The sequence below is a fragment of the Drosophila yakuba genome, chromosome 2R, assembly GCF_016746365.2.
Source record: "Drosophila yakuba strain Tai18E2 chromosome 2R, Prin_Dyak_Tai18E2_2.1, whole genome shotgun sequence".
Classification (NCBI taxonomy): Eukaryota; Metazoa; Arthropoda; class Insecta; order Diptera; family Drosophilidae; genus Drosophila; species Drosophila yakuba.
Window position 1 is genome coordinate 14,602,684 of NC_052528.2, and position 10,044 is coordinate 14,612,727.

Sequence of the window (10,044 nt, forward strand, 5' to 3'; positions counted from 1 at the left end):
TGTGCCAAAAATCAGTGTGACCACTTTGAAGTTTCAAGGAAATGCTAACAGCTGTTCGCGTTTGGACCAACAGATCCCCTTTTAAGCCGCCCATGGCACAACTGGAGAAATCAGCCTCCTGTTGAGCAAATCCAACTACTCCAAGATGGTCACGCTGTCAAACTTTGGTGACTGAATGGTGACGACACAAACAATTCGCTTTAAAACTTTCTTGCGGCCGTAAAAATGCGCAAGCACTCTGGCAGCGCAACGTAATTGGAACAAATGTTTGCTGAACCACAACCGCCCACTCAATGTAAGCGCCAACGTCTTTTCCACCGCCGCCGCCGTCGTCGTCGCCGCCGGAATATTTTGTTTACAATTTTGCTTACACAAGTGCAATCGTCGATAGCGCTACATTTTGGAGTAAGAAGTAGAAGTAGTATTTTGCGCCGTATCAGAGGGTCGACGGAAGGTTGGTATCAGTACGATATAGCTTTTAACGCTTTTGGACACGCGGCGGAACGCCCACGTGAAGATAAATCGCAATTCTCGAAACTCCAGATAGAAGAGAAAGTACGGTGAATTTCCGGCAAGATGTTGGCCCACTCCGCCCATGTTATGACGCTGGCCAACAGCATCATAGGCGTCGGCATCCTGGCCATGCCGTTCTGCTTCCAAAAGTGCGGCATCCTGCTATCCATTGTTCTTCTTGTGCTGAGCAATGGAATCACACGGGTTTGCTGTCACTATCTTATTAAAACTTCGCTGCTGACACGTAGAAGGAGTTTCGAGATGCTCGGTCTCCATGCTTTCGGTACTTCCGGAAAGCTGCTGGTGGAGCTGTGCATCATTGGGTACCTGATCGGAACGTGCATCACTTATTTTGTGGTCGTGGGCGATCTGGGTCCGCAGATAATCGCCAAGATATTCGCCCTAGATGTGGCGGATCACCTGCACCTGCGGAGTTTGGTGAGAAACTGTCATTCTATGCAAGAACAGAAACTAACTCTAATCTACCAGGTCATGGTCGTGGTCACTGTGGTGTGCATAGTGCCCCTTGGCATGCTCCGCAATGTAGACAGTTTGTCCGCCGTATGCACCGCTTCCATAGGCTTCTATGTATGCCTAATTCTCAAGATCGTGCTGGAGGCCCAGCCTCACATTACGGCTAACGACTGGACGGAAAAGGTGCTTTACTGGGAACCGGCGGGCGTGCTCCAATGCCTGCCGATCTTTAGCATGGCTCTCTCCTGCCAAATGTTTGTATACCCAGCATTCTTTGTTCGGAAAATTTTATTTAAATATCTGATCCATATGTAGGCAACTGTTTGAGGTCTTTGAGAGCATTAACAATCAAAGTCTAGAGAAGCTGAACGGCATCGTCCGTAACGCCACTTGGATCTGTACCTTTGTTTACATATCTGTTGGATTTTTCGGATATGTGGCGTTTTGTACGCACACGTTTTCGGGTAAGCCAACCACCTTGAGGAATTTTCCATTATACATATTTGGCTTTGTATTTTTAGGCAACATTCTGGTGAATTTATCCACCTCCTTTGGTAGCGATATTATTAAAATTGGCTTTGTGCTGTCGATTGCATTTAGTTTCCCATTGGTAATCTTTCCCTGCAGAGCCAGTCTCTATTCGCTGCTATACAGAAAGGTATTTTTGTATGTTTGATGTGGAGGATTAGACACTAAAAATCTTATTTGTTTAGGGTCACACGGAAAGCAGTAGCTACATACCTGAACAACGCTTCCGATTCATCACTATTTTCATCGTTGTCTTTTCGTTATGCGTGGCTTTGGTTATTCCTTCTGTGGAGCTTATAATTGGATTGGTGGGCTCCACTATTGGCGTTGCCATTTGCATAATGTTTCCTGCATCCAGTTTTCGAAAGATCATCAAAAAGGAATCAATGGAACGCACGCTTGCCCAGTTTGTATTTGTAAGTGGATTTCTCTTGATGATCCTAGGAACATATGCTAACCTAAGTGCAATTGATGAAAAGAGCTCGGGCCCAGAGTTTGATATGGTTGCCATAGGCACCCCTCTATATCTCGATGGTCAAGTGCCCGCTGTCGTCGGCGAGCTACCAAAACATTTGGCTAAAGATTCCATTGAAAGCGAGAAAAACCTATTGTTAAAGAAACTGGATGTTCAAAATCCAGAAAAAATAAAGGAAACCATAGAAGATAAAATTATTGATATGCCAAAGGCAGTGCAAACAGCTTCCTCCGACAACCCACCGTTGCCACCACTGCCCATCGATGAAGTCCATGTAGTTCCCATAGATAGTAAAGATTCTGAAACTGATCTTAAAAAACTACCAGCAAAAGCGGTTGAAGTAAACCCACCAGAAGCCGAACCACTCGATGTCAACCTTACCGTGGACAAGCCCAAGGAGAATCCACCTGCTGTTGTTGGATCGCTACCAGAAGAACCAAAAATAGGATCAAATCTGTTATCAGCAAGCAATACAATTGATGGAGCAGCCATCAAGAAGGAGGAGGAAGTGGCCGCAGAGGAGCAAAAGGAGAGTAAGGCTAATGCAGATGAACTTATCAAAACCCAAAAGGAATTAAAAGAAACCAAAAAATTATTGGAAAAAACCGTTGGCGAGCTAAATGAAGAGTTGGCCAAACAAAATTCATTTAATCAGTCACCTTTGGAGTTACAAAAAGATAAGCCTTTGGATGCAGACGTTAAAGTAGCCGAGGAACCAAAGAAGGCTGAAATTGTGCTCAAGGAGTCGCAGCCAGTTGCTGGAGAAAAGAAGGAAAAAAGGCGCCAGGCATCATTAATGGGCATACTCACGGAAAATGCTCATTTGCGCGATGAGAAAGAGGCCCATGCCGGCGTTTTTGAACCACTCTCCTACAAAACCGGAGAGTTACTCAGGAATTCGAGTTTAGATACAGAAGCGCTGGTCAAACGGTTGCCCATTCCACTGGCCCTAATGGTGAATGCTACTCAGCCAAAGGCTTCAAATGACTCGGAGATTAAAAAACCCAACCTTGAAGACAACGTAGAGGCCATTCGCCGGGAGCTGCTCAACCTGCGAAGTCCAGGGGATGCGACAGAGCAGCCACCGGCAAGGGTAAAACGTGAAGCCTCTAACGACGAGAACTGCCTACGCCAGCCGAAGCTGGATGAAGTGAATAATAATGTGGCTGCAGCTGCCTTGAGCTTGAACATGGAAAGTATTGGCCGTGATCTCAAATCCATCAAAGATGATGACGTCGAGATAGTAACAGAAAACGAATCCTACCAAGCGAGTCCAAATGGAACCCAAACTCCGCAGCAGACGTAATGACTATGCAAAGCTTTATGTATATAATCTTTACACGTATTTATTTAGTTTATAAGAAGTTTCTTATAAGACTTATATAGACTAGAAGTATATACAAATTATATACAGTTCATATGACTTGGGAGTACAGTGTCAAATTTCTCGTGTAGTCGTTAGCAAAATTATATGTTAAGCAATAGCCCTGGTTTGTAATCTCATAAAAATGTCTCTAGTCCTTGATGTTATCCAACAAGTTGTGTTGCAGAAAGCTTACGATCTTACATGCGAAGCGGCCATTTTAGCCTTAAGAAAGTGTGGCAAAGTGAGTAGTTGTAGGAATGTTTACATCGCAAAGGTTAATTTCTTTTTAAGCTGAAAATAGAGGATGATAAATCGAAAGGAAAGCATGAAAAGCCTCTACCTCCTATCAAGCCTACTTCCCAGGAGGTGGTATTACCATTGAAAACACCCCGGCTTCCCGAGCCTGTAATCATCCAAAAATATACGGGCCGGGATATGCCTCGAAAGAACTTTGGCTCCATCGATCCTCCCCAGTGCTCCTGCATGCGTGTGTGCCGAGATAGCTACTTCTCTTAGACGAAAAACAACGCTTAAAAACGATTGCAACTTTAATAGAATAGAAATAGCAAAATTTCAAGGGACCTCAGGCATCAAATCTCATTCCATTTTGTATCCGTACAATTATCAAATGTAACACTAATAACAGTTTTTGGTAGCAACTAACAGGTTTGAATATGAGTATTTACGGTGGTTTAGGCCACATCCGCTCCCAAGGAGTGCAGATCGTATAGAACCTCCAAAATAGCAGCAACACTCCAAGCCTGTGTGCGACATGAGTCACCGCAGTAGGAGCCATTATCGTTGGTCAACTCGGGCAGTCCGCGCCAATGGGATGTCTGTAGCTCTCGGAGATGGGCCCGCAGTATGGCCCATGTTTCGGCAATGGTCTCGTCCAGATGGCCACACTTTTTGGCGAAGATCAGGCGAGCCCGCAGGTAGAAACCAATGGGCCATACCCACTCCGGTCCCTGGTGGTAGTTGGCGCCATGGGCGACAGTGCAATCCGTGGAGTCATTAGAGTTGTCATAGTTGGCCCTATAGTTCCAGTCCTCGGGATCCAGGGTCTTCATGCCAAGCGGTCCCAGAAGATACTTTTTGGCGCGCTCCAGTGCACGCCAGGCATTCTGAGGATTGCACAGATCGGGGGCCACGGTCAAGGTGATGGGGAAGTTGCATCTCAGCTGGTAGTCCGTCCAACTCTGGGTAGCTCCATAGCTGTCCTTGTAGATGAGCTTCTTGTTGGCCACCGAGCAGGTTTCTGACTCGGACACAAAGAAATACTTGTCAAAGTTATTCTTGATACGATCCGCCCACTCCTTGTAGCTCCACTTGGTCACTTCGCCCGATGGTCCTTTTCGTTCCACGCCGGTGTACGGGATAACCTCCTTTTCAGCTAGGCTTTGCATGAACCGAAGGACGGCGTACTGCAGGCCAATGAGCTCCACGGCGGATCCATCACGCGGCGTACTTGGTCGTCCCTTGTTTCCAGCCTTCTGCGAGGATCCCATTTTGTCCATCCAAGTGCCGCAGTTGAAGTTATTGCCTCCGAACACAAAGCCTGTCTCCGGGTGGACTCCGATCTGATTGTTGAAGCCCTGGTCCACCATGTGCGCATCGATCTCATAGCCTGCATTGCGCTCCCTATACTGCAACCCCTGAAAATGCACCTGTAGTGCCTCCTGCATCACATCGAAGAGAAGCTGGTCAAAGGCTCCTGGTGCATGAGCATCCGCATCGTCGTACGGGAAGATGCGGGAAACCTTGTCCTTCAGAATTTCGACACCCTTGGGGGCATCCTCCACATATTGCTTGATGCAGTACATCCACCACCAGATGGCATCGCGGCAGTTAAATCTTGGCTTGCTGCCGCTGTCCAAAAGATTCGGAATGAGTCCGTGTCTAAGGGTCTCTCCAAATCCAAGAATGATGAAGCGGGCTTCGTTGTAACGGCCGGTTAGGAACATGGAGCCACGTAGAGCGATGAAGGTATCACGGCCCCAGCACCGCATGTAACCTGGGAATAAAAAATACATTAATGAATGTACAATATAACGGAGTAGCTCAACCCTTGCTTCCATTAGTCAATTAGCTCACCCGTTGAGAAATGCGGCAGACCAGCAGAAAGAGTCACACATTGCTTTGGAGGCTTGGGTGGATTTAGAGCAGGACTGAATCCTGGCAGATTGGCCGACTTGCAAACGGAGAGGAACTGCAACGTGGACAAAGCCAGGGACTGCGGGAAACTGTGGCCATTCTTAATAAAGCTATGGGAAGTAAAGACTAAATGAGAAATCCACGAATCCAATCTGCTAATAGACATACTCTGGCATTAGTTCGTTGACCTGGTTGATGAGCACATTGTAAGCCCCACTAACGATGGCATCAAAGTAGCAGGGGATGAGGTAGCGTGGAATATTCTTTAGTGGTTCAAAGGTGGCTTTAAACCATGCGGAGAGTGGTTTCAAGTCTTCGTAACTAGTGAGGCGATCAGCTATGTAATCTGCAATGAATTATATTGTTAAATAACTATTTTAATCTTCTTTTTTAAAAACCTACCCATCATCCAGTTTCCATCGCGCAGATTGTTACAAAACGGATGTCCCAAGTCATTTTTGGGCGAAATCTCCGTCAACAGGGAAATGAATCCTTGCAGTCCGCAGTAAACGATCTTTCCAAAGTTGGGAATGTCGTAGGCAGTGCCACCTTTGCCCAGATCCCTCTCCTCATCATCGCAGCTGAACAGGGCACCACTAAGTGCTACCAGATCCAACTTGGAAACTATAGCCTGCAGCTGCGAATACTCCTCGCCTGAGCCAATACGCAGGGCATTCGAGATCTTCTGGAGCTTATCGAAACTGGCACGCGGACCAGGATGCATGGATACCCTGATAGCCACCACAGTGCCGGGCCGTAAATTGGCAAAGTTGAGCTCCGTGTTGCTGCCATCCACATAGGCCTGGGTTTGGAACACCGTCGACTTGGCAAGAGGGATGTGCTCCTGCAGACTCAACTGGAACTGAGTAAAGCCGTTGATTACATTTGGATCCTTGTTGAACGGAGCAGGACGGTCGAATGGCTTGTCACTCTGCATGGTCAAACTGGCTTCCAGGATGATCTCGTCCAGCACACCCTCAAAACGCAGAGGGCGGATTCCAGTGGGGCCGGCATTAGGAGAGGGATAACCAAAGGCAGTGTGGGCCACCAGAATAACTGACTGATGAGTGGTCGGCGAGTGACGAGTAACTGCAACTACGTTGGGATCCATCTGGTCTACGTACACTTGGCTAAATCCCTCCTCTGCGAGTTGGCCATGCAGCAAATTAAGTGCTCTTTTGGCACCCATAATTCCCGATTTCGAGTCAACTCCCTTGCCCCATTCTTGGTAGGTGCGTTCCTCGTCCACGACATGGATCTGGAGAAAAAGACTGAGTTACTTTCTGGAATCAATTATAAAGAAATGAAAGCTCACATGATGGGGAACCAGCTCGTCGTAACCACGGTTACTTCCTGTGGCACAGCAGGCCATGGAGACCAGTGCTGCCGATGGTAGAAGATCATATACGGATCGCTTCTCCACTGGAGACGGGTTATCGTGGGTGAGATCCAGGAATAGGGCATGGGCCACACTGGTGGCCTCGTGGCGCGATGAGTTCGCATGGAAACCACCCACGGGAACTCCTCCATAACGATAGACTAGGCGGCCTTGCTCGTGGGAGTCCCATGCGGAAAGAGCTTCTCGGATCAAGGAGGTGATACCCAATCGGTTTACAAACACATTGTCGGTGTAATCGGAATTGGTGAACAGTTCCGCCACCACATACAGCTCTGGATTAATCTTACGTGCTGCATCAAGAAGGTACTCGGCTACGTGCAATGGCGTGGAGTGGCAGTTGTCCAAACGCACACCGTCGAAGATGCGCGCCGTGGTCTGAACATACTCGGTCATGTGTTTCCACAGGTAGGGACTGTCTTCCGGCCGCCTGCCGAAGCGCAGCTTTACACTATCGCCCCATGAGATGAGCTCGCGCTTGAGGTAGACATTGGCACGTCCCGGTTGCTCCTCAGCGAAGTCCCTCAGAGGATCGCTGTAGCCCATGACCCAACCATTGTGGGCCATGAAGAACTCTCCAGCCTTGGTGTACATATCCGCCTCGATCTCAGTGAGCGATTTTCCCTGGGTGCCTGTATGCGTAAAGTAGACCATAAAGACCGAGTGTTTCTCGGAGATCTCCTTTACTCTGGGTCCATCGCCCTGTACTCTTTCGTAGCGCACTCCGGCCAAAACATTGTCAATGGCGTAGTTGATGTATTCCTGAACCTCGCAGCGCACGCGATCGTTGAGGGCATCGAGGTGCCGGCGAAGGGTTTCGGCGCACTTGCGGAAGCGTGACTCCTCATCGAAGCAGTCGCCATGAAAAGCATTAAAGATCTCCAGCGCCAGCTCGAAATTAATGGTGCTGGCCAAGCGCCGATATTGCGGGTCCTGTATCAGTTGGATTTCCTGGAATCGATACTCGTTGGCCACATTCTTTGGTGGCTCGCGAGTTCGCACCTGGGACATGAACTCGTTCACGTACTTCATCACATCGCACTGATACAGCTCGTGTATATTGACCTTGGACAAGTAGGAGGTGTGCAACTGGTACTTTAACGCTTCCAAATGGCACTCCTGCTCGATGACCGCAGGTACGCCTACGTGCTCCAGGCTGCCCTCGGCTATGTCCGCTCCGCACTGGGCGAATGTGGCGTCCAGCAGAAAGGCGGGACGCAGGTAGGGACAGGTGGCGCATGAGTAGGTGGCATCCGGATGCTGTAGTAGCCAATCGGACTCGTTGGCGGTGTGATTGAGCACGATGTCGCAGATGGAGGCCACCTGATGGGATGGAGTTGTAAAATAGTTCTGTTTATGCTTGAATTTAATGTCTTACTCCCCATTCCTGGCGACACTTCTTGATGACCTTCTCCACATCCTCAAAGCTGATCTTACCTCCCTTTTGTGGTGCAAAATGGGAGTTGACCTTGAGTTGGTCGCGCAGCGAATAGCAGGATCGGGAACCACCCAACTCCTGGATGGGAGTGAAATGGATCACATTGTAACCGGCCTCCTTGGCCACGCGCAGCTTAGGCTCCCAGGTGTCCAGTGGTCCCAGGAGCTTAGCCAGCAACGTTTGGCAGCGCACCGAGTCCAGGGGTATGGTCTTCTGGGCGCCTGGCGGACCAACATGCAGCGTGGGCTCCACTTGCACATATAGGGCTCCATCTGCTCCGGAGCAGCCAGTGTCGGGCCTGAAAATGTTGAGACATTAATGCAACAGCAAAATCAATACGGGAAAGTATAGTTGTATCAAACCTTTCCAGATAGCGGAAGTAAAAGTGGTAGGTGCCGGATATGTTCAACTCCACCTGACTACGAATGTCCGTATCCACCACATGGGCCTCCGGATGCATTACAGATGTGATCTGCTTGCCACTGCTGAGCTGCCATCCCAGTACCCGATATTCCGTGCGCACAAACTTCTGTCCCTCAGCGGGATAGTTGGTGTACAAAACGATCTTCCTGCCCAGCAGCGAGGCATCCGGGTGAACACTCAGCTTGGAACCCCGCTTCAGACGGTACAGAATATGCTCCGCATCCTGACCCTCGCTAATGGGTATGCTGTGCGACTCCGTCTCCTTGCCCATGGTGCTCATCTATGAAAATGCGAGAGGATAGCCGTGAGAGCATTATACAATCGTCACTACTATTTGCTACACATGAACATGAATGTCTATAACTTGATGTCTCATAAGGTCGAACCACTTGTAGCGCCAATAGAGATTAGGAATACAATTACACCCATGTACATATCAGTTCACAATCAGTTCTATTTTTAAAATTGCACGACAAAGAAGAAATATTTGTTAAGTAAGGATCGGGTATGCATTAGAACTTTCGTTTTGCAATTGTGAGCCGAAAACATCGGTAGACTGGTTTGGTTTTCAAGTATAATTTGTAGTAATCAAACAGTTGTTCAACAAGGGGATATCCACTTGAATTTTGTTCTGTCCTGTGGTTCGAGCTACAGAAGTTCGGTTTTGGGTATTTCGCGATCGGGAAACGCACAGCCAAAGGCATCTTGTTAAAACACCACCACAGTCCGAGTAGAATTTTCGAGGATTGTCCGCTTGGTGGCAGCTCCTAGTAACCCGGTTCGGAATTGACTGAAGCATTGCCGGATGAAGGGCATGTTTTATATTCATTGCCGGCACACTCACACACACACACAAACAGGCACACGGAACACTGGAACATATAGTTATGGAATATGGACACAACACTGGGACTCCGATCACTGGGCGATGATAATACCTCACGGCGGCGGATGATTTGATTTGATACGATCTCGGCACTGCCTGCATTGCCCATTGCATTAGCATTTGCATTTGCACTTGGAACGGTTCTAATCGCGACTGATTCCGATTTTCCGGGCGAGATGGCATTCTCCAGATTCGCCAGCTTCTTCTTTTCGCCGAACGCTTCCTCGTCGCTTTTGATTTGTAACGGTAGCGGTTCGTTATCAACAGCCGCTATAAGGCCTTGCAGCCATCGAAAGAGCTGATAACGCATCAGGATCTGGAGCAGGCTCCTCCAGAGCCAGTGGATTCCCTCGCTCAGCATGACTGCAACTGCTGCAAAATCGACGGTCTA

At 48.4% G+C, this 10,044-nt stretch overlaps 3 protein-coding genes across 5 annotated transcripts; 2 read left to right on the top strand and 1 right to left on the bottom strand.

The window, feature by feature from the left end:
• The first annotated feature begins 76 nt into the window (after positions 1–76).
• Positions 77–3,420, top strand: LOC6530647 (putative sodium-coupled neutral amino acid transporter 10). The gene is made up of 6 exons (XM_015197245.3): positions 77–454; positions 544–951; positions 1,003–1,241; positions 1,303–1,451; positions 1,509–1,645; positions 1,701–3,420. The coding sequence occupies exons 2-6, from the start codon at positions 577–579 to the stop codon at positions 3,294–3,296; spliced, it is 2,496 nt and encodes an 831-aa protein (XP_015052731.1). The 5' UTR covers positions 77–454; positions 544–576; the 3' UTR covers positions 3,297–3,420.
• Positions 3,389–4,019, top strand: LOC26535658. 2 transcript variants are annotated; one of them, XM_015197432.2, is made up of 3 exons: positions 3,403–3,480; positions 3,541–3,597; positions 3,658–4,019. In XM_015197432.2, the coding sequence occupies exons 1-3, from the start codon at positions 3,462–3,464 to the stop codon at positions 3,870–3,872; spliced, it is 291 nt and encodes a 96-aa protein (XP_015052918.1). In that variant the 5' UTR covers positions 3,403–3,461; the 3' UTR covers positions 3,873–4,019. The 2 variants fall into 2 exon arrangements, with proteins under 2 accessions (XP_015052919.1, XP_015052918.1); XM_015197433.3 differs by having other exon boundaries at positions 3,389–3,597; positions 3,648–4,019.
• LOC6530648 (glycogen debranching enzyme) lies at positions 3,887–10,010 on the bottom strand. Of its 2 annotated transcripts, none has more exons than XM_002091510.4 (8): positions 9,706–10,010; positions 8,707–9,047; positions 8,285–8,642; positions 6,826–8,229; positions 5,913–6,768; positions 5,679–5,856; positions 5,451–5,620; positions 3,887–5,370 (listed from the first exon to the last, which is right to left on the bottom strand). In XM_002091510.4, exons 1-8 carry the CDS (start codon positions 9,961–9,963, stop codon positions 4,049–4,051), a joined length of 4,887 nt encoding a protein of 1,628 aa, XP_002091546.2. In that variant the 5' UTR covers positions 9,964–10,010; the 3' UTR covers positions 3,887–4,048. The 2 variants fall into 2 exon arrangements, with proteins under 2 accessions (XP_002091546.2, XP_015051885.1); XM_015196399.2 differs by lacking the exon at positions 9,706–10,010 and adding an exon at positions 9,460–9,598.
• Positions 10,011–10,044: the final 34 nt, after the last annotated feature.